The 25152-nt window shown below is 50.9% G+C and overlaps 1 protein-coding gene across 3 annotated transcripts in view; it reads left to right on the plus strand.

Annotated features, from left to right (window-relative positions):
• The first annotated feature begins 2019 nt into the window (after nt 1-2019).
• The window catches only part of Actn1 (actinin alpha 1), a 94283-nt gene continuing 71150 nt past the window's right edge, over nt 2020-25152 (plus strand). For 2 of the 3 annotated variants that reach the window (XM_058584543.1, XM_046461044.2), the window contains exon 1: nt 2020-2393. In XM_058584543.1, coding sequence (XP_058440526.1) covers nt 2289-2393 — 105 coding nt within the window. In that variant the 5' untranslated portion in view covers nt 2020-2288. The remainder of the gene's footprint in view (nt 2394-25152) is intronic. The other variant, XM_046461043.2, reaches the window with a different exon arrangement.

The following is a 25152-nucleotide window of genomic DNA, read 5'->3' on the forward strand; positions in this document are numbered from 1 at the left end:
ATTGAGTGAATAAATAGATATAGCACCATCATTACCCTCTATGTTAGGTTTAGAGCCATAGTTTAGAAGTGGTTATAAAATAGTCCATAAATCCACTGTCTCTGTGGCTCAGAAGCAGTGCTTCCTTGGCCAGCAGCTTGTGGAAGGCACCGTGCTGATGGTGACACTTGCATATACATGTGTGGGTGACTAATGATGCGTGGACCAACACTGCCAATATCTGCTTACAACAGCATCAGCTGGCTTCTCCAAGAATCAGAGGCACTTTCTTTTCCTTTTCCATACATGGCCTCTCAAGTATTTTAGTTCAGGGAATTTCCTGTCAGTGAATGTTTTCTTCTAACTCCTTCACTCACCTCTGGATTGACATATTTGCTTGTGAACTCATGTGTGTTTGTGTTTTGCAGTTGACTTAGCCATTCATTCTACAAATACAGTTGTCCTTCCATTTTCATGCTTCTGAATCTGCTATGCAACCAACCAGATTGAAAATATCCTGGGGGAAAATTGATGAATGTATACACTTCTTTTTCTTGTCATTATTCCCTACACAACACAGTGTAACAGCTATTTACATAGCATTTACATTGTATTAGTATCATAAGTAACCTAGAGATGGTTCAAAGTATACAGGAGGATGTATGTAGGTTTTACATAATATTATGCCATTTTATGTAACAGACTTGAGCATCTGCAGATTTTGGTATCTGCAGGGGTCTTGGAATCAATCCTCCTGAATAGGAAGGGTGACTATATAAATTAAGCCCTACCATGCTAGGTATAGTGGTGACACTGACACTTCCACTGTCCACATGGGAACCATTTATTGAAGAAATGACTACTGATTTCTAGACTCACCATCCCACAGGGGAGCCCATCTGGATGTGAGCCCTGTCTCTCCCTAGGAACTATCATGGCTGGACTAACAGGTTTCATTCATCTTAGGTCTGAGAAAGGCCATCCAGGTTCCAAGCAGCAGTATAGTCAATCTTGTTTTCCTTCCTCATCCAGTAACAGTAAGGCTTTGTTTATTGGGCATAAGGTTACAGTATTGGCCTTCGGAGTCCTGAGCCTGCTAAAACTCTTGTCCAGCTCAGCTCTTCGGACCTTAGTTTCCTCATATGTCAGGTGTGTGTATATGGCAAGGGGCTATGCTGTAGGGCCCTTCTTCCCAGTTTTTAGGGTAGTGCTGAGGGTCTGTGTGAAGGGGAAGGCCAATCAAAGATAGCTCCAGCCACAAAGCTTGCCCGCGGGAATACCGGGGAGCCGGGCAACGCAGCCTCCACCCAGAAAGCCCGCGGAGGAGCAGTCCCCTGAGTCTAAGCGCCGGCCCCAGAGGACCCTGTATGGACGCGGGAAAGCTCAGTGGCCTCAGAAAGACGTTTATTGGCGAGAAACCTGGCTCCCACAGGGCAGGGATCAGCCGGGTCGCCCCGGGAGGGGCGGGGATGGTGGTGGAGTCAGGAAATTCCCAGGAAATTCCTTTCCCCTAAGGGGCCCCTCCCCGCCCCCTTTCCTAGGGTGCCGACTTGTCCAGACCAGGTTCCCTGAGAAGGAAAAAATAAAATGCTCCTTCGGTTTCTCCGCGCTTCTCCAGCCCCCGCCGGGCCGGGGGTTTGAAGCACGCGTGGGAGCGCAACAACGCCTGTGCGCCCAAGTTCGGGGCCTTCGCTCGGGCGGGGAATGGGTCCAATTCCCGGTGGCTCCCGGGGTTCCCAAGCGCGCTGTCGCTTGGTCCCCGAGCTCTGGAGGCGTCCCCCGGCTTCGGTCCTGTTCAGCTTAAGCTGGTGTCACATGAGCCGCGGGGGAGTGGGAACCCGGAGAGTGGGCGGGGGCGTGCGCGCCGGGAGGGGGCCGCCTAGTCCACCTATATGCACCGCAGCCCGCCTGACGGATGCCAGGAATTCCCAATGAGAGGCGATGGGGGGAAGTTTGGGCAACTCGGTCTGGCCAATGGAGAACCTCGGGAGGGCTCTGCCCCTTTCCCCCGCCCCCGCCCGCCTCGGCTCCCGCAGCGCGAGTGTGTCCGCCTCGCTCAGTGTGCGTGGAGATTAGGTCCCAGCGCCCGCCCCAGGCAGGCAGTCCGCGAGCTCCAGCCGCCGCTGTCTCCGCCAGCACTCGCAGCCTCCTCGAGCAGCGCCGCGGCGGAACCCGGCGCAGGGGAGCTAGCCCGGCCCCGCCAGCCCAGCCCAGCCCGGCCGACTCCCTCCCCACGCCGGGGCAGCCGCCGCCGTCGCCCGTAGAGAAGGTGGAGGAAGAAATTCAGCCCCTAGCACGCGCACACCATCATGGACCATTATGATTCACAGCAAACCAATGACTACATGCAGCCCGAAGAGGACTGGGACCGGGACCTGCTTCTGGACCCGGCCTGGGAGAAGCAGCAGAGAAAGGTTAGCCGCCCTCGCCCTCCCGCCGCAGCCCCCAGCCCCCAGCTGGGACCTGCTCTGCCTGCCGCGCTTCGGGCTCCGGGCTCGGAACGGGTTCCGGGCGCGCACGGGCGGGGGCGGGGACTGCGCGGCCACCGCGAGGTGGGGTGTTGGGTTACAGGCTCGGGGCGGAAGCTGGGAGCGCCCCTGCCCCAGAGCCCGCGAACGGCGAGCTCCGGCATGGGGAGGTGGCGCCGCCGGCGGGCAGGTCTCCTTGAGGCGGGTGATTCAGGCCACCCGACTTCTGCTGCCACCATCCCCGTATAGGCAGGGAGCGGAGGCGGTGCTCCTGAGGTTGGGGCTGAGACCCCAGCTCGGTGGCTGCCTATTGGTATCGGTTTTCCCTTCCCTTCCCTTCCCCGCCCCCTGGTCGCCTCCATATGGCGTGCTGTGGCAGCGCGCTTCCTGGGCCGCCCAGGGCTCAGTACCTGAGGGGCCAGCTGCCCCCGTCTCTAGGCTCCCTAGCTCCAGCCCGCAGGCGGTCGGAGAGCTAGCGCTGGGGGGCTTGGCGGCGGTCTTCGGATCTGCCTGGAGGTGGACCTGCTGGAGTGTGGCTGGGGCCGAGAAAACCTGGGGGGCGTCCGCTGGCTTTCCAGCCGGCCTTGTGGGGGCGGGGTCAGGACCCAGAACCGTTTTATTGCTTAACTCTGTGGGTCGGTAGCTGCAAGCTTTGCGTCTGCGTCCTGTTACTCCCATACCTGCTCTTTTCCTGGGAGGAAAGCTAATTTGGGCACCTTGATTCGAGTTGAGGGTCTCTAGGATGAGGAACAGACTCCGGAGCTATCTGGGGTCAGTGGGGATCCCTGCTTAACCACGGAGCTGCGTCCCTGGCGCCGTGTGCAGGGTACGCGCTGCGCCACTGGGCTTGGGGCTGGGAAGCTGGCGATGGGACCCTGGCATAGTGGCTAGTGGTAGGAAGAGGTCAGAAACCACTCTTGTTGGAGGAGGGCGCACCAACCCCGCTGCTGCTTCCTGCCTGCTCTGTGAGCCCTTGCCCCAGGCAGCCACGTACCCTGAACCCCACCCCCCCAGCTGCCCGCTCCCATCCGGTCCCTCCCGGTTTCATACCCTCCCTCCCCCGCTGATCTGGGAATGGGGGGGGACAGGATGGCGCGTCCCTCTGGATAGTGCGGTTAGGGCTGGGCTTAAGGGAGAATGCTCATGTCCAAAAATGGTAACATTCATTCCCTTTTTTAAACTTAAAAGGGGGGGAGTTTAGAGAGCCGACTGAAGTTTTTTTTTTTTTTTTTTTTTTTTTTTTTAGCCAAAGGCATCCTGTATTAGCTCACTCAGGAATCCTAAGCCCTGAAACCATTCCCTTTTACTCACTTCATCAGACACGCAGAGGTAATTTGAAACACACCACAATGGGCTTCCTCAGACTGGTGACCCGAGGCCCATGTGCCTGGGCTTCTGTTGGGCCTGGCACTAGAGGACATCAACCTGGGAAGATTCCCCTGGCTCTGAACTGACTTCTTTGTAATTTATCAGTTGCTTAAACACACCCTACCCATCTTCCTGTCAGCTTCCTACCGGAGAGCTGAGGGCTGAGGGGCTGTTGCCAGCCCCCCAACTCATTTAGCTTATTTCCTGGGACCATTGAGCTGTTGATGGAACTGAAGGTTGAGTGAGCAATTTGGAGGTGTCCATGAGGGATAAGGCTGGGGTAGGATGCCTTTCTCTCTCTCTCTCTTTTTTTTTTTTTAATTTTTAATTTCAAGGTAAAGCCTCCTTGAAAACAATTTTTAAAAAATATTTTTTTAGTTATACATGGACACAATATCTATTTTGTTTATTTGTATGTGGTGCTGAAGATTGAACCCAGTGCCTCACATGTGTGAGGCAAGTGCTCTGTCACTGAGCCACAACCCCAGCCCCTTGAAAATAATTTTAAATTTAAATCTAAATGGGGCTTGGGTTACGACTCAGCGGTAGAGCACTCTTCTAGCATGTGCGAGGCCTTGGTTTGATCCTCAGCACCACATAAAAATAAATAAATAAAGGTATTGTGTCCAAGGGTGACCTTTTTAAAGAAAAATTTAAATCTAAATGGATTTTAATTTAAATTGGACAGGAGAAGAGGGATTAGGATGATGGACCTCTTGGGATCGTCCATGGGGAGTAGTAGAGAAATCTCTGCTTGAAGCACTAACTTATGCCTGGGATGGGTAGGAGTGATAGAGCTTTCTAGGAACCTGGTCCCTGTAAGGGCTGTGAGACTCAGTTCCTAGGGGACAGAGAGGCCCCTTGTCCTACACATAACATTCAGTTTTACTGAGTGAATGAAGGAATGCAAAAGTAACCACCAACTCTCACCAGGGTCACACTCCCGTTCTCATATTCACCTAACAACAGGATTAATTCCCAGGATTCTGAGCTGGTAGGAGCAGATCATCTGGGAAATTTGGTCATCTAGGAGGCAAAGGCAGCAGTGTCAGGGGCTGCAAGGGCTGATGTGTGCCAGGCACTGTTCTAATCATGTCACCTAGATTAGTTGTTCCCATCAGCTCTGTGAGCCAGGCACACATGAGGATGAGGAAATGAGCCAGAGAGGGGAAGTAGCCAGTCCTGAGCCCAGCTTCTCCTCACTTGCCCCTCCTTTTGGAGGAAGGAGGCATCACAGCAGGGTCTGGCATCCAGAGACAGAGGATCTCTGGACCAGGGGCTCTCACCTGCTTTGTTAGGGTTCCTGGCCAGGGACTGGCAGAAGTGTCTCTGGTTCTGACTTGGAAAATCAGGTCCAAGTTTTTTTTTTTTTTGGTACTAGGAGTTGAACTCAGGTGTGCTTCACCACTGAGCCACATCCCCAGCCCCCTTTAAAAAATTTTTTTTTTTTTTTTTTTCATTTTTTGAGACAGGATCTTGCTAAGTTGCTGAGATTCTCACTAAGTTGCTGAGGCTGGCCTTGATTTTAAGATTCTCTTGCCTTAGCCTCCCAAGTTGCTGTGATTACAGGTGTGTGCCACTCTTCCTGGTTTGGCTTAGGTTTTTTTTTTTTTTTTTTTAGATTTTCTCCTGCCATTGAATTGTCTGTCACTTTTTGTGGGCCTCAGTTTCCTTTTTGGCAGAACTTCTTTCCTGCACGTATCTCAGCATCGTGATAGGGATATAAGGAGTTGATATTACATAAGACTTAAAGCTACTTGTAGCTTTTAACACTTTCCAGGGTCCACAAGAGGACAGAGACCAGCCATTGGAGAGGGAGGCAGAGGAGGTATGGGAGGTAGGGCACTGTACCTTGGAACCCAGGGTTACCAGGTAAGAGACTGAAGACTCTGTTTTTACCCTTGGGGCAACCATGGCTATTTCTGAGACTTTGGGCAGCCACTTACTTCTCTGAACTTTGATTAGATTGTTCCACAGATGGCTTTGTGAACACTGACTCTGAGCCATGCATGGTTCTAGGTGCTGGGCGCAGGGCACTGAGCAAGACAGACCAGGTCCCTGTTTTGGGGTGCTTCCATTATTTTTCCTTGTCTGTAAACGGCTTCATTCCTGCCCTGCCAACCTTCCAGGGCTCTTGTGGAGTTTTGATTAAACAGTACAGTAGGAAATACTTCATTGATGAAGTTGAGGCCTGGTGCAGATGCAGGTGGGAGTCTCAGCAGGCAGGAGGAGGCACAACTCAAGGAGCTGCCTGGAGTTGGCTGTGACTTGTCCCTTCCAAGAATGGTTTAGTACAGAGTTGTTCAGGCTGGTCTCCATACCTCCAGACCCAGATTACAGTGCTCTGGGAACAGAGTATGTGAAGTAGAGGAGCTTCCTATACTTGACTGTCTTCTAGAGTCTTCCTGAGAGAGAGAGAGAGAGAATTTTAATATTTATGTTTTAGTTTTTTTGGTGGACACAACATCTTTGTTTGTATGTGGTGCTGAGGATCGAACCCGGGCCGCACACATGCCAGGCGAGCGCACTACCGCTTGAGCCACATCCCCAGCCCCTTCTTCCTGGTCTTCCAGGCTGAGTTCTGAACCATCTTTCCTAGGAGCAATTGTTCTTTTCAGGATCCCGGCTCATTCTCTCATGGATCTTGAGTGTGCCTGTATGTGTATGTATGTACATGCAGGTGTCAGGCAGGCAGAGGGAACGTAGACTAGGAGCAGGAGCCTGGCTCTGTACTTGTGACCTCTGGCAGGTTCTTCTTGGAACCATCAAGTCCTTATGTATAAAAATGAGCTGATGTATGTTGATTGGAGAAGATGTGTAAAATGGCAGCTGTGCTGTAAAATTTCATTCTCCCTTTTGCCTCTGAAGTCCTGGAGATTCTGGTTGAACGTGTGTTCCCACAGATGCCAGCCTCAGGGCTTCTTTATATCGAGAAGCTTAATCAATATTTGTAGAGTGAATGGATGTTGAAACAAAGAGGCGGCCTTGGCAGGTGAATGAAGATGGCTGTGGATTAAGCCCAGACCCTAATTCTGTATCCATGCCAACCCAGGTCATAGGGAGACAGGCTTCGTTCGTTTTTTTTTTTTAAGAGAAAACATCTTTGTATAACTTCATTTATAAGCTCCAATATTTGTAATTACTTTTGTTACACTTATATTCTGGTTATCTTTGGTTGTGCAATAAATTTTAAAACTCAGTGGGTTAAAACAACAACCTTTTTTTTGGTAGATGGACACAATGCCTTTATTTTATTTATTTTTATGTGGTGCCGAGACTCAAACCCAGTGCCTCCCATGTGTTAGGCAAGCGTTCTACCACTGGGCCACAACCCCAACCCATAACAACCTTTTAATTGTATTTCTGTTCTATGGGTCAGCAATTTAGTCGGAGCTCAGAACAGCAGTTTTCTGTTCCATATGGAATTGCTAGAAACTACTCAATAGGGTGCAGCTGGGAGATAAGCTGATCAGGAGAGTCTGGGGTGAGGCCTCCTGGCTTAGGCTCACTTCTGGACAGGAGACCATCGCAGGACATAAACCAAAGACACAAGTCAAGGTGGAGGGCTGCAGAGAGGAAGGCCTACCGTGGATGGGTTTATCTGGGGAAGGACAGGACATCCCAAACCAGGGTAATGCCTGGTGGAAATGAAACCTGAAAGAGAAAAAACTGGGTTTTCCATCTTGAGACTCTTTACTATTCTCCACTCCTGATGGCTTCACCCCATGTCACTGTCCTTGGCACCAAGAGACCCAGCCTGTCCTGTTCTCTCCCGAATTCCTAGTGCCTGTCACAGGGGCAGCGCTGTTGTAGGTGGCCTGGTTAAGAAGTATCACTGAAAAACTGGATAAACGGCATTATTCCTGGCTCTCAGTCCCAGGCTGGGGATTGGGAGTGGAAATGAAATGCTTTATGTTCCAGATAAACTACCCTATCCTGGGGCTGTATCCTGATTACAGCCTCCTCAGATAAATGTGCTCTGGGCACACTGGGGAATCCAAATCTTGGCTTCTCTATTGACCGGCTGTGCTCCATTGGGCAAGCCACTTACCTCTCTGTACCTGATGATACCTTTGGAGAAATGGAAATAATATAGTTCCTGCCTGATACAGTTTTGGTGGAGTTTTAAGGGAAGCTATGTTTGTAGGAGAGTTAGCATAGCACCTAGCATATAGTGAGTACTCAATCATTGTTAACTCTTTGGAGTAACCAGAGTTCCTATGGCCTTTACCCGATAGGCAAGACATAGACTATAAACCTATCTTTGACAAGCCAGAGTTGGCTTGAATATATGGGACTTGTGTTGTCCTTTGTCTCTAACCCTGAGTTCATTTCAAGTCATTAAACCCCTCTGATTGCACAATCTCTTCACCTGGGGAATGAGGTAGGCTCCCTTGCTTGCCCTTTCCTACTTGGTATACAGAATGAAGGGATGGATGTTACAAGTGCTTAAAAATTGTGTCTGGGGACAGGCATGATGGTGAACGCCTATAATCCCAGTGGCTTGGGAGGCTGAGACAGGAGGATCATGATTTCAAAGCCAGCCTCAGCAATTTAGTGAGGCCCTAAGCAACTCAGTAAGACCCTATCTCTAAATAAAATACCAAAAGGGGATGGGGATGTGGCTCAGTGGTTAAGCATCCCTGGTACATGCCCCCCCCCAAAAAAAAAAATTCATCTGCTTATTAGGGTACAGGAAAAATGACCACTTGGTATAAATGACCTCTGTGTGCCAGTTAGCCCAGGAGTGTGTAGCTGGGGGCATTCTTTGGGTCTTGCCCACACTTTCCAGCAGCTTGTCCAGCCCCACTTTACCCAGGACTTGATGCAACAAGCCTGTTCTCCAAACCCTGTTCCACGTGGTTGTGCTGAGAACAGGTGCCCCGCTGGTTGACGAAGTTATTGGGAGGGTCAGGGGCTGGACCATCAGGCTTCTGGAGCCAGTTGGCCCTGGGTCAGGCAGGTAGAAGATCACCGTGCACCAGATTTTCCAGTTTTGAGGAATGGCAGCCCTCCAGGGGCCCTCCAGGGGCCCTCCAGGGGCCCTCCAGCGGCCCCAGTGTTGCTGAGCACTGGAGTTGGGTGTGTGGGAGGGAGGCTGGCAGGCTCCTGCAGGCTGCGTGGTCACTATGTGGCCTTCTGAGGAAGAAAAGGAAGAAACTTGTTGGCTTGAATCTCACTTCTTGGGGAGGTGCTGCAAGGCCCCCTCTCTTTCCATCTTCTGAGGGAAGGCCTGGGGCTGGGCACCTGGCCAGTAACCATAAACCATAAATATGGCTTGAGGACTTGTCACACAAGACATGGTCCCTCCTGTGGGTCTAGAGCCAGGGTGGAGCAGCCTGAGATGTGACCTGGTCTCATGGTCATGCTTCTGTGTGGCTAGAGGAAAGAGCCCATCCAGCTCCTTCGTAGCATAAGAATGCTGGCCATTCCTCCTGCAGAGTTGGTCAGTGGGTGTTAATTGAACTCATCAGATGCTCTGCTTTCTGTGTGTGGGGTCAGGAAATCACTATTTAGGTGGAGAGGGGACCAGGAAGACCCAGAGGAGTGGCAAGACAGTGTCTCCCCTACTCCCATGGAGGGCAGGCGCTAGCACTTTGTCATGGGGTGGTGGCAAAGGCAAGGGGCCTGCTGAGTGGTGTCTCAGGGTGCATGGGATATAAGAAGGCTCTGTTGGGAAGCCACATTCCCTGGGTATGCATGTGTGCATGAGGGAGAATAGAATAGAGAAGGGGAGAGAGATGAAGCCTGGAAAGGCAGAGAAGAGCCACAGTGAGTCATTTGCGGGGACACCCCCTTCCATTGTTCTCCTTCACTGGGCTTCTTTCTGTCCCTCCCAGGGCTGACCTCTCACTTTGCTGAGGCCAAGCTGTCTGAGTAGGTCACAGGTCTGGCTGTCAAGGCCCACACCTCTGTGCAGGTATTGGCGTCATCCCAGCCAGCTAGCCCCACTGAGCTGCCCTTAGTGTGTAATGGTCTGGTGTGGAGCCGGGGGGCACCTTCCCTGCCCACCCCGTCTCTATTCCCTCTTGACAGCAGTCAGTAGGCCACCTCTCTGCAGGAAGGGTCACACAAACTAGGCTGAGTTTCTCCTCAAGGACACTGATGCATGGCCTGCAGACCTCTGGCTAGAGGTGGATTGGATGGTTCCTGTTTGCAGGTCCTTGGAGAGGTCATGGCCAAAAGGATACAGGCAGAGGAAACCCCTTTAGCCTAATTCCCTGGTTCCATTCAGACAGGTCAGCCCTAGCCTTACTCATTCTTCAGCACAGGGTTCTGTCCTTATCTGGGAAGGTGCCAGCATCCTACTAAGTACTGCTCATGCAAACTGGTCCTAACTGAGGCCAATAGCCTTGGCAGCAGGGAGTTTGCAGGGGACTCAGCAAACCAGGGTGCAGAGTCACCCTGAGAGCCCACCTTCCTTGCTCTCCATGCACAACCAAGAGTTCCTACCTGTTGCCCAGCTGGGCATCAAGCCAGAGCCTCCTTGAGTCCTTCCTCCCCAGCAGGTGGGGTGAGCCACCAGAGAGGGTTAGTCAGGCCCTGTCTCCCCTTCTCCCATGGGGTTATATCCTTCCTGGAGGTTATCTGATAGGATTTGGGTGAGTGGGGCATTGTGAGGCCAGCCTAGTGATATGTAGGCCTCAAAGCCAAGTATGACAGTGTCCTTGAACCCGACCTGCCCCTTGGTGATTCAGACCATGTGGTGTGAGCACAGCAGCTAGGAGTTGGTCCAGATCCAGCCCCCTCCTGGACCAATGAGTAGAAACTGGTTGTCCCCAGCAGCCAGAGCTGGGTCATCTCCACAGATCTGACATGGGTGGGAATGTTGGGAATATGGCTTCCCAACAGAGCCTTCTTATATCCTGTGCACCCTGAGATGCTGCTCAAACAGGCAACTTTGCCTTCGTCACCACAAAGTGCTGGCTCCTGCCCTCCACAGTTTAAAAGGGTCAAGAAAATTCTTGCTATAATGACTCACCCTTTCTAAAATGTGCTCTTATCCTGTTAGGTGGGTACAACTGCTTCCCCATTTTGCAGATGGGGGAACTGGCTTAGCAATGCAGGACATTTCCAGGATCGTCCAGCCAGCCAGCCAGCCAGCCAGCAGAGGTGCTGGGATCTGAAGCAAGGCGGCCCTGGCCTGGTGTTTCCACTCCTCACGACTTTGCTCTGATGCTTATGAAACACATGCATGCGTGTGTAGGAACATTTAACCAAAGACAAATGTATACAAAGAAAACCCCAGTGAGGAGATGTTCTGGAATTAGATAGCGGTGATGGTTGCACAACCTCATGAAATATTTAAAACCGCTGAATTCTGCTCCTCAAAATGGTGATGCTGGGGGTATAGGAATCAGATCTCAACTTGGAAAAAAACCTAAGAAGAGACTAAGTAATATGGAATATAAAGAAGAAAATGACAGTTGCCTGTCATTCACCTCCCAGAGGTGAATGCTGTCACAGGAATTCCTTTCTTTTTTTTAATTTTGATTTTTTTGAGTGCTGGGGTTGGAACCCAGGGCCTTGCATATGCTAGCCAAGGGCTCGACCACCAATTACATCTCCAGCCCCTTTCATAGAAGTTCTGATGGTATCTGCCATCCTCATCGCTTGTCCTTATTTGTGTGTCCCCCTTGTTCATCTTGACTCTGGGGCCAAGGATTTGGGCTAATGGGGGAGAGAGGAGAGGAAAATCATCAGGAAGGGCAGCTTTCATAAAAAGCCTGGTATCTGATGTGGCCCCTTTCTTGGAAACTGCCTAAGAATAGATGACAGATAAGCACAGGCAAACAGAAGGCTGGGGAGGGCGGGGGAGGCCCTCCTCATTTCCCAGCCCTTGGGGAAAGTCCCACCCCCCTGCCCTGTTGGGCCTAGATGGCTTCTCTCCTGCCATGGCCGGGGTTAACAGGCTTGGGCAGCTTTCCTCAGGGTCCCAGGTGCAAGGTGAGAGGCAGGATGGGGAGGCAGGGCACCTCTCCTGGAGGTTGCCTAGCAATCGCGGGGAAGGTGACTTAGCCCACTACAGAGGTGGGAGGAGAATAAAAGTCAGCCGAGGATGGGAACTGGGCGTAGATACGGAGGATGCTGTTCCCCTGGAAACTGCCTGCTTGGTCCTTGGCGACCGTGGGCCACTTCTGGGGCTGGGAGATTCTCCACTGAGAGGAAATGGGGTCCTCTCCAGTCCCATCACCCTCAGGGTGGGGGTTAGGATAGAGAAACCCTTCCTGCATGTGGACTGTGTGTCACACACATTATGTCGGTGGCCCTGTTTCACATTCCCGGCAGCTTGGTCAAGTATGTAGAATACTCACTCTTTATAGATGAAGATCCCGAGCCAGAGCCACAGAGTCACATGCTCACAATTGCACAGAGAATGGGCTGGAAGTGACAGTGCTGGTACCTTTGGCCCTTAAAGGGAACTGGGCATTTCATAAGCCCTAGATGCTGAGGTCAGTGTTAATAAACACCATCTACCTCCTGGGAAGGGAAGAGAAGATGGGAAAAGAAAGGCCAGGAAGAGTTGCCTGTTTTATATCAACCAGCCAGTCAGTGTTTATTAACAGTGTCTCTGTTTGCCAACTAAATAAAGATATTAGTTGATATTGATTAAAGGTTAAATGGTTTGGATTACCTCAGTCTGTCCAGCAACATTTTGAGGAAGGGACTGTTGGTTTTCTTGTTACCCACAGGGATATTGAGGCCCAGAGGAGGTAAGTTATCCAAGAGTGACCAGTGCTAAGCCAGGTGATGAAGTCAGGCCGTTTGACCTCAGAATGCTGAGGTCAAACTAAAAGTACTCACACACACAAACACACCCCGTTTGCTATTAAGGAGTTTGTTTTAATTGAGAGACAAACTTTAAATATAAGTGAAATAATATTGGAGATGGCATGTAATTAAGTACTCATGAGATGATTCATGATTTTTAACATTTATGCTTTCACATTTAATATGATGTGATTTCTTTCATAAATCACGATGAGACAACTTTTGAGGTCTTATTTCTATTTTATAGCCAGGGAAAGTAAGACTCATAAAGGTTAAGTGACTTTACCGGGGGCTGCAACTTCAATGGGGTAGAGTTGATTTTGAATCCAAGTCTTTGACTAAAGAGTCCTGAGACTAGAGGGGACAGGCATAGGCCTTTCTGAAGTTTCTTCCACTGTGGTGCTGGGGATGGAACCCAGGGCCTCGTGCAAGCTAGGTAAGCACCCTGCCACTCAGTGTCCCCAAGCCCTGAAGTTAACTTTTGTTGACTGAAAAGATAGTGGAGGATGCTAATTATATTTTTCTGCATTTTTCAGTAGAAAGACTGTCAGGAATAGACTTGGGTCTGAGCTGGAGGGCCTCCTGGGTCCCTGGTGGCTTCTCTGGTGCTGACTCCAGCTTTTGGGAACTGGCTTCTTCTGCTTGAAGATTTTATAGCCCTGCTCCCCTCTGCTGCCTCTTCTTGTCTCCTTTCTGTTTCTCCTTCCCTGCCTCCTTTGTTTGGAGAGTCTTCCTTTGTGGTCACCACAGGAACCAAACAGGCTTTGAACCAGGTAGCTGGGGCTCAGGTTTATTTTGATTTTAGAATCTTGTGCACGTGAAACCCACACAGTGTGAGGCTCTGTTTAAACCCTGAGACTGCTAAGAAAGTGGTGAGGGCAAGTGTGGGAACTCAGGTTGGCTTTGGTGGAGCTGGGCTGAGTCAGAGCACCAAGAGGACAGGGCCATTTCCTGACCCCCACCTTTGAGCCTTATGGGGCGGCTGAGGGTCTAAGTCAAAATCCCTAAATGGTTCTGCTCTGTGCAGAGAAGGGGGGAGGGAGCCTCTTCTTCCTTACCCCTGTTTCTGTTTCTTGGTGGTTAGAGCTTGTGGGGACTGATCGGAGGCCAGGCTGGGGCTTGTAAAGGAACATTTTTATGGGCCTGAAGATTTATTTTTTAAAAGCCATCTGCAAAGCTGATTATAACTGATGGGAGTGGGATGGACTGGTGCTGAGCTCTATTTTCAAGTCCTCTGTAGGTGAAATGACACCAGAGGAGGGAACTTCGAGGTGGGTGGCCTCCTTCAGGCAGGTCCCCTGGTGGAACTTGGCTTTCCATGTTGGAAGAAAGGCACCAAGCTTGCATGTGGGCAGGAGGGGGCCATGGAGACCAGACTTTATCTATTCTCCTTATGTCCCACGTGGAGATGGCCACGCTTCACATCTTGTGGTTTGGAGATGGAGAGAAAAGTAGAGTTTTTAATCCTTGTCAGTCAAGTCCCAGCAACAGAAAGCAGGATCCCTCCCTCCCCTGTCCGTGTGAGTGCCGGCTCACCCGCGTGACTGGCTCCCAGAAGCCCCCTCTGTTGTGTTTGGCCACAGCCTCGACTTTGGCAGAGGAGTGGCTCCCTTCAAACCTAGCAGACATCCTCCAGATAGTACATAATGGCACTTTCCAGTCCAGTTCCCGATATTTCGGAAGGGCCTTTCTTTCCAGGAACCCAAAGTGCTTTTCCAGACTTAGCCCTGGGGGCTGGGAAGTGGAGGAGGCGGCCGGCTCATGAATCGTGTTTTCCTGGAGGCAGGGAAATGGGGCCAGACCCCTGGTTTCCTGCCCTTCATCGAGGTTACTGGTGGCCAGGACTGTTTGAAAGTGTCTCTGCATGTGTGAAGCCCTGAAGGATGTGTTTCTATTTTTCTGTTGTTTTCATTTGTTTTACAGTGCTAGGGGTTGAACCCAGAGACTTGTGCATGCTGGGCAAGCACTCTACCACTGAGCTATATTCCCACACATTTTCTTCTTCTTTTCTTATTTTTTCTTTTCTTTCTTTCTTTTTCTTTTTTTTTGGGGGGGGGGCAGTGCTGGGAATATAGGTCCTCCCTGGGTTGCTGAGAGGGGCCTCAAACTTGTAATCTTCCTGCCTTAGCCTTCTGAGTAGCTGGTATTAGAGTTGTGTACCACCATGCCTAGCTTCTTCTTTATTAAGGTTAAGCCACAGTAAATTCAGAGGTTGACCATATATAGTTTTGTTTTTTGCTTTAAATTGAGTAATGCCTCATTGGGGTCTTAGTTTGGTGGGTCCATCTAGCACTCCCTGAGTGAGGCTGCTTGGCACAGACAGTGAGGCCACACTGGTTCCCCAGGGTGCCCAGATGGGGAACCTGCCCCTGTCCCCTTTTCAGAAGCCACAGGTTCAGGAGAAGGCCCAGTTGAGGCCTACCTTGCTGGCCCAGGGGACTGTCTGGAAATAGGGCACTGAGCATCCGATCCTCCCATGTCCCACCTCTGCCCCTAACTTGAAACACCCTGGTGCTGTGGTGTGCAAGAGCAGATAGTCATCCATGAGGCCTGAATGAGATGGCTGGTGGGCAGTGCAGGTGTTTCTGAAGAACTGAAAGGTTCAGGTGATTACTGCAGGTATTTCTGTATCTTTCTGATCTTGAAACTAGTTCACAAAGATCATGTTGCCTTCAGAATTTTTAAGGAAAGAGTACATTACAAAGTTGAATGTACCAGCGTTCTCTTCCTGAATTCCCTTCCTGTCTTTTGCTGGAGCCTTCCACTGTCCCATGTCCATGTTTTATTCTTAAGCCTACATTTTTACATGGTTCCTGCCTCTATCTGGCTGGCTATATGTTTGTGCCTGTTTTAAAACTTTAGATAAGTAGGCCAGGCTCAGTGTGGCCTACATGCCTGTAATCCCAGCAACTCTGGAGGCTGAAGCAGGAGAATCGCAAGTTCAAAGCCCAGCCTCAGCAACTTAGTGAGTCCCTAAACAACATAGTGAGAGACTGTCTCAAAATAAAAAAAACGCAAAGGTCTGGGGATGCAGCTCAATGGTGAAGCCCCCTGGGTTCAATCCCCGGTACCACAAAAGGAAAAGAAGGCGTCAGGTCAGCAGTGTCACACCTGATCTTGGCTCTGTGTGTTGTGCTTTTTGCCTGAACTGTTGAGATGTCCCTGGCGGGAGTGCCGCATCCCTGTTTCATGGCTGAGACTGCTAAGGCCTGGAGGGCTTGTCTAGGTCACTCAGCTTCTTGCAGGTGGCAGGTGGAACTGGAACCTGGCTCTCTGCCCTAGTGGCTTCCTGCCGCCAGTGCTTCTGTCAGAGTTCAAAGACTTGCTGGTGTTTGATGAGGGAGGGCAGAAGTCAGTCTCCATTTCTTGTTTTCTTCCCTGCCAGGTGTGTTTTTGGCATCTGGCTCCTTTGCCCTGTGGGTACCTGCTCCTTTGTCTGTGACTGTTTCTGGGGCTTTGACAGGTTCTTAGAGACAGGCGCCACCTTGCCATTTTTCCCTCCTCCCAGGGTAGCAGTTGTTCTTTCATTACATCTCGGTGAAGCAGATAAGCAGTGACTGTGAACTTGGGAGTGCTTCTAAATGAATTTATAGTTCGTGTCTCTCAGTGGCATCTTGCAGTGTTTGGAAGCCAGTTTAGTCTGCAAGACGAGCATTTGTGCTCTGGATATGAAGCCTGGAAGAGGGCAGAGGTGGGTAGCCATGGTGACCCCCTTTTTTCCAGGCTCCAGGGATAGCCAGTGGTGTCACAGCTATGTCGTCTTTGTCCCTGCCTGGTCTCCTGGCTCTCGCCTCCTTTTCCCCTTCCCTGACTCTAGGCCACTTCTTCCTGTCTTGCTCAGTTAGCCTTTGGGCTACAGGAGGGACTGGAAAGCTGGAGAGGACAGTGTGCTGGCAGCCTGCTAGTGGCCTTCGGTGCACTCTCTTGGGCATTGCTGTTCGACTTTTGGCTAAGGACATTTGAAGCTGATGCTGCTGATCCTCACTGATCCAAGGCTTCTTGGGTGATGGAAGGTGGGCCTGCAGGGTCTCCTGGGGGCCCTTGGAAAGTGTGACTTCTCAGGAGCCTCCCTGACCAGCTCATCCCAGCTCTCTGAAGAGCAAGCAGGCAAGAGCTTGCACATAGAAGGTGCTTTTGGCTGGGAGTGTGGGCAGCTACAGTCCAGCAGGATATGTTTGGCAGATGCTGTTGGCGATGATCTCGGTCATCAAGGACTGCTCTGGTAGTGGGGTTGATTCCTGGGCCCAGGGTAGGGGCCTGGTTGGCCCCTCAGACTCAAGTGTGCCCTGGAGTCAGGAGGAGGCCACAGGCCAGAGAAGCTGGCCTCATGGTGGGGATAGGGTGAGCGCCTTAGATGCTGCTCAGTGCCCCTCTTCTGGTGTCTAATTGTGGGATGGGGTGGGGGCACTGGCCTCCCACCCCTGTTATAGAAAGACCAGCTGTGGTTTTCCTCTTGGCCAGCTGCCCACTTCACATTCCTCTCCTGAGGTGCTAGACATGCCGGCATGTCCCTCTACAGCTGCCCCTTCCTCCCTGGAGGGTGGGGTCATTGCCTGCTGCCAGGGCCTCTGATTCAGAAAATCTTAGGGAGTTTCTGATCCTCTTTATAGGTTTGGGGACCTCAAGGAAGTAAGACCTTCAGTTTTCCTTCTCCTTCCAGTCTCTTGGCCGGGGAGCAGGATTCCCTTCTGAGTAGGGGACAGCAGCTGTCTTTAGCAGCCACATCCTGGGGTGTGGATCTGCACAGCACCGTGGTGCCTCCTGCTCACAGGAGGTGGGGTCTTATAGGACCTTGGTTCACTGGCCTCCTGTCTTTCTGTTGGGACTTTGGAGGTGGCATTTGGGAGAGGGGGTAGGTATGGAAAGGTCCTTTTTGAACTATTAAGTCAGAAAACTGTTTGGTAGAATCCCGTCCAGTCTCCTGGGAACAAGAGGATGCTAGTGGTTTGGACCAGGGCCTGGGGGGGGGGGGGTTGCATTAGTGCCGACTGTGGCCCTGTGATGCTGGGCTCCACCTGTAAAGCGAGGGGGCTGGATTGGAGGAGGGCGGTTGGAAACCATCCCTGGGCTCAGGGCAGTGCCAGTGTTCTGTGTTTCTGACCTCTTGGGTGGACACTCAGCAGAATCAGCTATTTCTTCAGGTGTCCTTGAGGTTGACCTCCAGGCTTCTGAGTTGGCCATTAGGGCTAGCTATTTGGCAAACAGTCTCTCAGTTTTAGGAGCCTTCTGTGTCCTCAGCTTTCAGGAATTTGTCCCCACCCTCTGGGGAGGGTGTGGCAGGGCAGGTGACTGAGCTAGCTTCCCTTCTGGGCAGACCTAGAAGCCTGGGCTCTGGGTCCAGGGCCCTGCTTCGCTCTGACTCTAAAAATGCCTGCTTAGGGTGTGGCTCTGAGTGGGAAGCCAGGTGCCTGGAGAGGGGAGGAGGGGCTGGGGAGGGTGCTTTGGCCCCTCCCCCAGCCTGGTGTCCAGGTCTCTTCCAGGGTAGGTGGCTCAGGAGGAGTGGGAGAAACATCTCTACCTCCTTGCAAGGTGGACTGACTGTTCATAATTCATCTTTTGTGTCGGTTTGCCTGACGCACAGGCCTGGTGTGAGGGTGGCTGTCTGCCCTGTGGGCTCGGTGGGTCGGGAGTAGGACTTTCAGCCTGGAATTTGCCCAAGGGACTGATGGCAATAGGCTGCCTGTCCTTCACTTTCAGGACCCAGCTCTGACTCTTCTCTCCCCTGCAGCAGTTTGAAGAAATTATATCATAGAATAGTCAAGCCTACACTGTCATCGAACCCTCCTGTATTTACAGGAAGAGACTGAGGTCCATAATGGCGGTCTGACAAGATTTGTCCAAGGACACTCTGAGTTCTTTCCTTGTGGGGCTGGATTTCTAAGGATTCTTTTATTTTGAGTATATACAAACTGCCTTTTGAAGTCACCCTTGCAGGTTCCTCCATTTCAGGTGAATTTTACCTGTTGGAGGTAGTGATGGACAGGTGGGTGGGCCTTTATTCACCAGCCCTCCTGCACTGACTCCTGGGGACAGAGGCTGAAGTGGTGGCTATGGTCCTGGTAACTACAGCCCACATTTACTCCTATGTGCAGAGTCCAACTCTACATTCTGTCAGTAAATCATCATAGCCATCTTGTAAAAAAGCAAAAAGAAACAAAAACTACTTTGGTATTTTTATTTCTGCTCTGCAAAAGCACCTGAGGCACCACCTGTGGTGGTGCACGTGACTTGGGAGGCTGAGGCAGGATGAATGAGAGTTAGTCAGCCTCAGCAACTCAGTGAGACCCTGTGTCTAAATAAAATATAAAAAAGGACTGAGGATGTGACTTAGTGGTTGAGCACCCCTGGGTTCAATCCCTAGCAGTCCTCCATCAAAAACAAAAACAAAAACAAAACCCCAAAACCAACAAAACAAAACACCAAACACCTGATGCTTAGAGAGATTAAATAATTTGCCCCTCTTTGCACAGCAAAGTGGTGGGAACTAGACGTGGGCCCCAGGACTGAGTGGCCAGAGCCCATATTGCTGTCCACTGCCCTGGCTCCTTCCTTTCCGCCAGGTCATTCTTGCTGGTGGTGAGCAGAGAAGCCCCTCATTAGAGACGGAGCTGAGTCTCCCCACTCGCTGAGCTCCAAATACTTCTCTTCTGACTTGCACATTCCAGCACATTCCTGAGGAAGCAGGAAGTGGCCCTCTCTGGTCATGGAGACTGAATTCCTGGTGCTGCGTTAAGCAGTGGCGGGGCCGTGGCTCAGGGCCAGATGGGGGCTTTTAGCCACCTCTCCAGGCTTCTCTTTGCCCAATTCCTTTCTTCTCATGTCTGTCCTGTTCTCCCTCCACCCCCAAGTGACACCCCAGCATCAGCCACATCCAAGAGTGATCTTGAGAGTGAGACTGTGCTGTGCCTTGTTCTGGGCGGGGGCAGCCTTTTTGTCCTCCTGAGAGCTCAGTGCTGGCCCAGCCTTTGATGGCTGCAGTTCTTGGGCACTATCCTGGCTGTGTCGAGGTGATCCAGGCCTGCACCCTCTGAAACAGCTGGTTGAGTTGCCCCTCTTTCAAGTCAAGTTCCTGTGCTGGCTGGCTGTTGCCCACAGTTATCTTGCTTCCTCCCCACAACAAGGGAGCGGGCATTGCCTAGTTAACTGGGAATCAAAACCTTGAGAAGTAATGCACAGCAAAACCCAAGACAGCAACAGTGTACTTCCCAGCCTGGCTGCAGCATCCTGGGCTGGGAGAGCAGGAGCGTGTCCCCGAAGAATGCAAGGAACACGTGTTACCAGTCTCCCTGCACAATACCAGTCTCTACTGGGAAGAGACCAGGTGGAAAGCATTTCCCAGGCTGTGGGCCCCTCTGACCCATTACATGGGGGCCGGGCCATTGCTCAGGAGTGCTGAGATGCTCCGATTGCCAGGAGCCAGACTGAGTCTGTCTCTTGAATCTGGCCTTGCCTTTGGGATTCCTTCTTTTCAAGTCAAGTTTCAGTGTCCGTTGTCACCTGGACCTGTTTTACAGGAGCTGCGGGACCCTGGTGGATCATGGTACAGTCGTGTGCTGCCTAGATGAAGGTGGTCCCATCAGGTTAAAGTGGAATTGAAAAAGTCCCGTCACCTAGTATTTTTTTTTTTTGGGGGGGGGCACTGAGGATTGAACCCAGAGGTGCTTTATCACTGAGCCACATCCCTCACCCTTTTTATTTTTTTATTCTGAGACAGGGCCTTGCTTATTTGCTGAGGCTGGTCTCAAACTGTGGTCCTTCTGCTTCAGCCTCTGCAGGCGTGCATCACCACATCCAGCCAGCAAGTACTTTAGAGTTTAATAAAGGTATCATTTCATGGAGTGTTTGACTCTTATTTCTTTCCTTATCCAAGGTGCATGGCAGGAAGAATTTTAAAAATTTATTATGGAAAATTCACCCACAGGCACAGAGAGACTAGTGTTGTGTGCCTGTTAACCCAGCTTCAACAGTTAGAACAGGACCTGGCTGTAGTGTTGAACCATCTGGGTTGTTTTATGGACGCTGAGATCAGTGTGCTAGGACGCCCTGCTGGGAGTTTCTCAAGTGAAAAAGCATAAGGGGAGATGGAGTGATGTTATGGTGTGAATAAAGCCTACCCTCGTGCTCTGCCAGGCACGTGCAGGTGCTCAGCTGTAGCATTGAGCTCCAGCCCCGGGGTGGCCGGAGAGTGTCTGAGGGGCGAGTTCAGCAGAACACAGGAGATTTCTCAAATGACACTTTGGGATCAGAAGCACCACACAGCCAGCCATAGAGCCTCCACATGAGATGTGCAAAAGTACAGAGAAGAGTAAAACAGACACCCGTGTGCTTGCCACCCAGATGTAACAGATAGTCACATATCACTTAACGATGGGGGCTTGGTCTAAAAACTGCATCGTCAGGTGATTGCATGGTTGTGTGAGCCTCAGAAAGTATGCTTACACAAGCTAAGTGCTTATGAGTCACGAGGCGATAGGAATTTTTGAACTCCATTATAATCTTATGGACCATTGAGGCTTTTGCAGCCCATTATAGACCAGTTCCTTCCAGGTAACAGCCAGTGCTTTATCTGTGTGCTTCTGAGCAGGCCAGTGGGTGAGGGACCCAGGATTGTCACTTTTCCTATCTTGTACAAAGAGGTCACAGCCAGTATAGAAGGGAGCACAGAGAGGTAGACCCCAATCTAGCCTGGAAGAGGCAGGTATGACTTCTGGAGGAGGTGGTAACTGTGAGTGAAAAGTCAGATCTGGAGTGCTGGGTGCTCTCAGTGGCAGGGTGCTTGCTAGCATGCATGAGGCCCTGGGTTGGATCCCCAGCACAGCAAAGTAAAAAATCGGAAAACGTAAGAGTGAGTCAGGTGAAGGGGGTGGTGGCGAAGGGTGCAGGGAGATGGGCCTGGCAAAGAGTATGACCAAAGGCAGGAGAAAGGCAGCAGCAAGTTCTGGGGAGGGAAGGGCGGGAGATGAGTGTGAGGGAGTGGGCGGACACAGCTGGAGCGAAAGATGCCTGGGGGTGGGTGACGATGCCTGCTGAGTGGCTGAGACAGTGGAGGGACAAGCTCTGGCCATCTTCAGGGCAATAGCATGGGCTTGTCCTGAGAGCTGCTCAGCACATGGCCGTCTGACCTGCACCCACATGTGGAGAGGATTGCAGACTAGTGTCATCCATGTGCAGAAGCCTGTGTTTTGGGTGGGGAAGGGTGGGAAGTGTGCAGAGGGCTACTTGTTGGAAGCTGGGCTGCTTAGAGAAGGACCTAGGATGTCATTTGGAAGAGGGGCTGCATTGGGTGGGCCCAAGTGGGAGAAGTAGGACTTGTTGGAAGCCGTGTGGAGAAGGAGTCTAGCTCAGAATAGAATTTCTCATAGTGAACTCTCCAAAGGAGGAATGATCCGGGAGGGCGGGAGTGGCATGTGAAGGTGCCTGAGTAGACTGGAGTCCGGGAGGGTGACCTCTGCTGCCTGTCGTGAAGGACTCTCTCTTCTGTGTTCTGAGGATTCAGGCCAGAGAGGGTGGGTTAAGTGACCATGGGCATCTGCAAATGGTTCTCCAAGGAAGGCTGTGGAGGAGGTGCTGGCCTGTTGCCATGGGAACCATCTCTACTGTGGGTTTCCATTTCCAAGGATGCCCTGGAAGGGAGTGAGCTCATCCCACCTGCAAGGTGGTGAGCCAGCCCTGCCTGTTCTGCTAGCCCTCCAAGGCTAGGGGGGAATCTGAGCGGCAGACCCTGCCTGTACCACTCCTTGGATCCCCCAGCATTGCCCTGGCCTGGATGTAGGCTGTTTTCACCAGCCAGTAAAGATGGCTCCTGGCCATCCTGGGAGCCATCCACTGTTCTAGTCCCTCAGCCAGTGGGGACCGGCACCACCCGCAGCTGTGCTGGACCTGGGCTCAGAGTCTGGGGCTGGGCAGCTAGCTGCTGAGGGTGTGATTTCAGGGGTGCCGAGGGCTGGGAAGGAGAAGCGCTGGCTGTAGGAGAGTCTCTTGGGCAGATGGGGATGGTCCCTGGAGGTGGAAGAGGAGAGCTTTCAGCATTTGACCTGACCCAGGAAGGCTGAGGTGACAAAGTGGGTGACAATTGGGTGACAAAGTCCTAGGCACCTGGAAGTTGGGGTCATGGTCCATGGCTTCTCCCTCAGCACCCCATCCCCCGTGTGCCTGCCCAGTTGAGTGCTCAGCAGAACAAGTCAGGACAGGGGACTGACTGCAGGAGTCTTGAACAATGTGTGTGACTCAGGGCACCAGGTACCTTCCTCAGGGCCCTCAGAAATGCCACTGGGAGCCGTCCTCTAAGGATCCAAATGGGGTCCCCTCCTCCACCCCAGGAGCAGCCCTTGAGATGACTTAGGAAAGGCCAGCAGCAGCTCCCTTGCTGGCTTCACCCCCATGGCCTCCCATTCCTTCTGAGAAGATAAAGGACTTCAGAGGGAAAGGACTGTCTAACCCTTTCACCTAAACAAAACAGTTTATATTTGCAGAAACCTATTTGTGGTTGTATCTTCATGCCTGCAGGATTTTGATAGCGGTAATCATAGTGCATATAAAATGGAGCTTGGCTTTTTTATTTCCCCTCTTGGCATTTTATCAAAAACATTTTTTTTTCTTATATAGCTACAGTGCCTTTATGCTCCTTCCCTGGGGAAAGGAAGATTGTTTCATGAATATATATGTATTTGTACCTTTCCTGCCTCTTCCCCCCAAAAGTTGAGGTAGACACATGATAGGGCTGTGTACAGCTGAGTCTTCCAGTTAGAAGAACTAGAGCTTTGTCAGAGGGCTCAGGAAACACTGTTAAAAGAGGTTAGTTTAAAAAAAAACAACAAAAGTTTCTCCTCTCAGCTTTTTCTTTTTTCCTTTTTTTTCCCCCCCTTCAGTACTGGGGATTGAACCCAGGGGTACTCTACCACTGAATGGCATACCCAGCCCTTTTTATTTTTATTTATTTATTTTTAGATTTTTAGTTGTAGATGGACACAATGTCTTTATTTTGCTTATTTTTTTAATTATTATTATATTTTTTTATGTGGTGCTGGGGATCGAACACAGTGCCTCGAGCATGCTAGGCAAGTGCTCTACCACTGAGCCACAACCCCAGCCCTATTTTTTATTTGAAGTTATTTTTATTTCAGGGTCTTGTTAAGTTGCTGTGGCTGGCTTAGAACTTGGGATTCACCTGCCTCAGCCTTCTGAGTCTCTGGGATGATTAAGTGTGTGCCACCTCACCTGGTTTCCCCTCAGCTTTCTTGAGGTATAATTGGCAGTTGAAGATCGTATATATTTAAGGTATATAGTGTGATGATCTGATAGACGGATACATTGTGAAATGATGACCACAGACAAGTTAATGAACACATCCCTCACCGCACATAGTTATCATTGTGTGAGTGAGATAAGGATACTGAGAACTCTTAGCAAATCCCAACTAAACCGAACAGGATCTTTAACTATAGTCGCCATGCTGTGTTAGGTCCCTGAGCGTCTTCATCTGGTAACTGAATATTTGTACCCTCTGACTGACATCACCTGTTTCCTTCACCCCAGTCCTGATAACTATGGCTCCACTGTTTCTGTACATTCAATTCATTTTAGATTTCACCTGAGTGAGATCATGTAGTATCTATCTTTCTGTGTTTGCCTTCATTCAGCCTGATATTAAAAGTGGTTAGCTTTTGTAAGTCAGTACTGACCCTGCTTCTGAGCTTCCTGGCCACCAAAACAAAAAGGGAAATTGGAAATAAGCAGTGCTTATTCCTGATAGGAGGAAGTATATACCATTTCATGGGAAGGACACACTTCTGTTAGCACTAAATGCTGAAGGCCGGACCACTTTCAGAAGAGCAGTGCATGGGATGGTGGTGTCCGTTTTTCATGGAGTACACAGAAACCTTTTCTGTATTCTTGGTCCTTAAGACAACTCCCAGTAAAACCCAAAGGCCTGCTGTAAATCTCTTGTCTGAGGGTGTTTCTGGGGGGACTGAAGCCGTGAGACCAGCTCTGCTGTTTCTGACCTCAGAGAGGCACAGGTCCTTGGAGCTGATGCTCCTAGCACTTCCTGGTGCCTCGTCCGGCTGGCCATTGACACAAGCTGGGACTGTCAGGCTAAGGTGCTTTCTGAAAGCACCAGAAGAGTGGGAGCTGTTCTGTGCGGCTGCGAGGTGCTCCTGGCCTTGGGCCCTTTGCCACAGAGCAGGGACGAGGCTCTCGAGGAAGGAAACCACGTGGTCAGTCAGGCTGGCCCATCAGGTAAAGACCTGCTGCCTCAGGCCAGGGCAGGTGGCATACTCTCCTTATCATTTCCCCATTGAGTGCGTATTTTTGTTTTCGCACTTTGAGCCGTCATAGAAAATGCCTTGAAATATTCCCTTCACGTGGACATTTTCCCACATTTCAGATACTACCCAGGGGCTGGGTTAATAGTCCATGGAAGGGAGGATCGTTTCTGAGTTCTTTTACATATTAATCAGTTGCTTTAACAGACTGATCAGCTTCATGCACCATCAGCAATACGTACCTGTTTTTTCCTAATTAAAAGGAAATATTTTAATACTTATTTTGAAAAGTATAGAAACCA

This window comes from Marmota monax, unplaced genomic scaffold (assembly GCF_021218885.2).
Source record: "Marmota monax isolate L192 unplaced genomic scaffold, Marmota_monax_Labrador192_F-V1.1 WCK01_AAM20220418_F8-fsc00001, whole genome shotgun sequence".
Lineage (NCBI taxonomy): Eukaryota > Metazoa > Chordata > Mammalia > Rodentia > Sciuridae > Marmota > Marmota monax.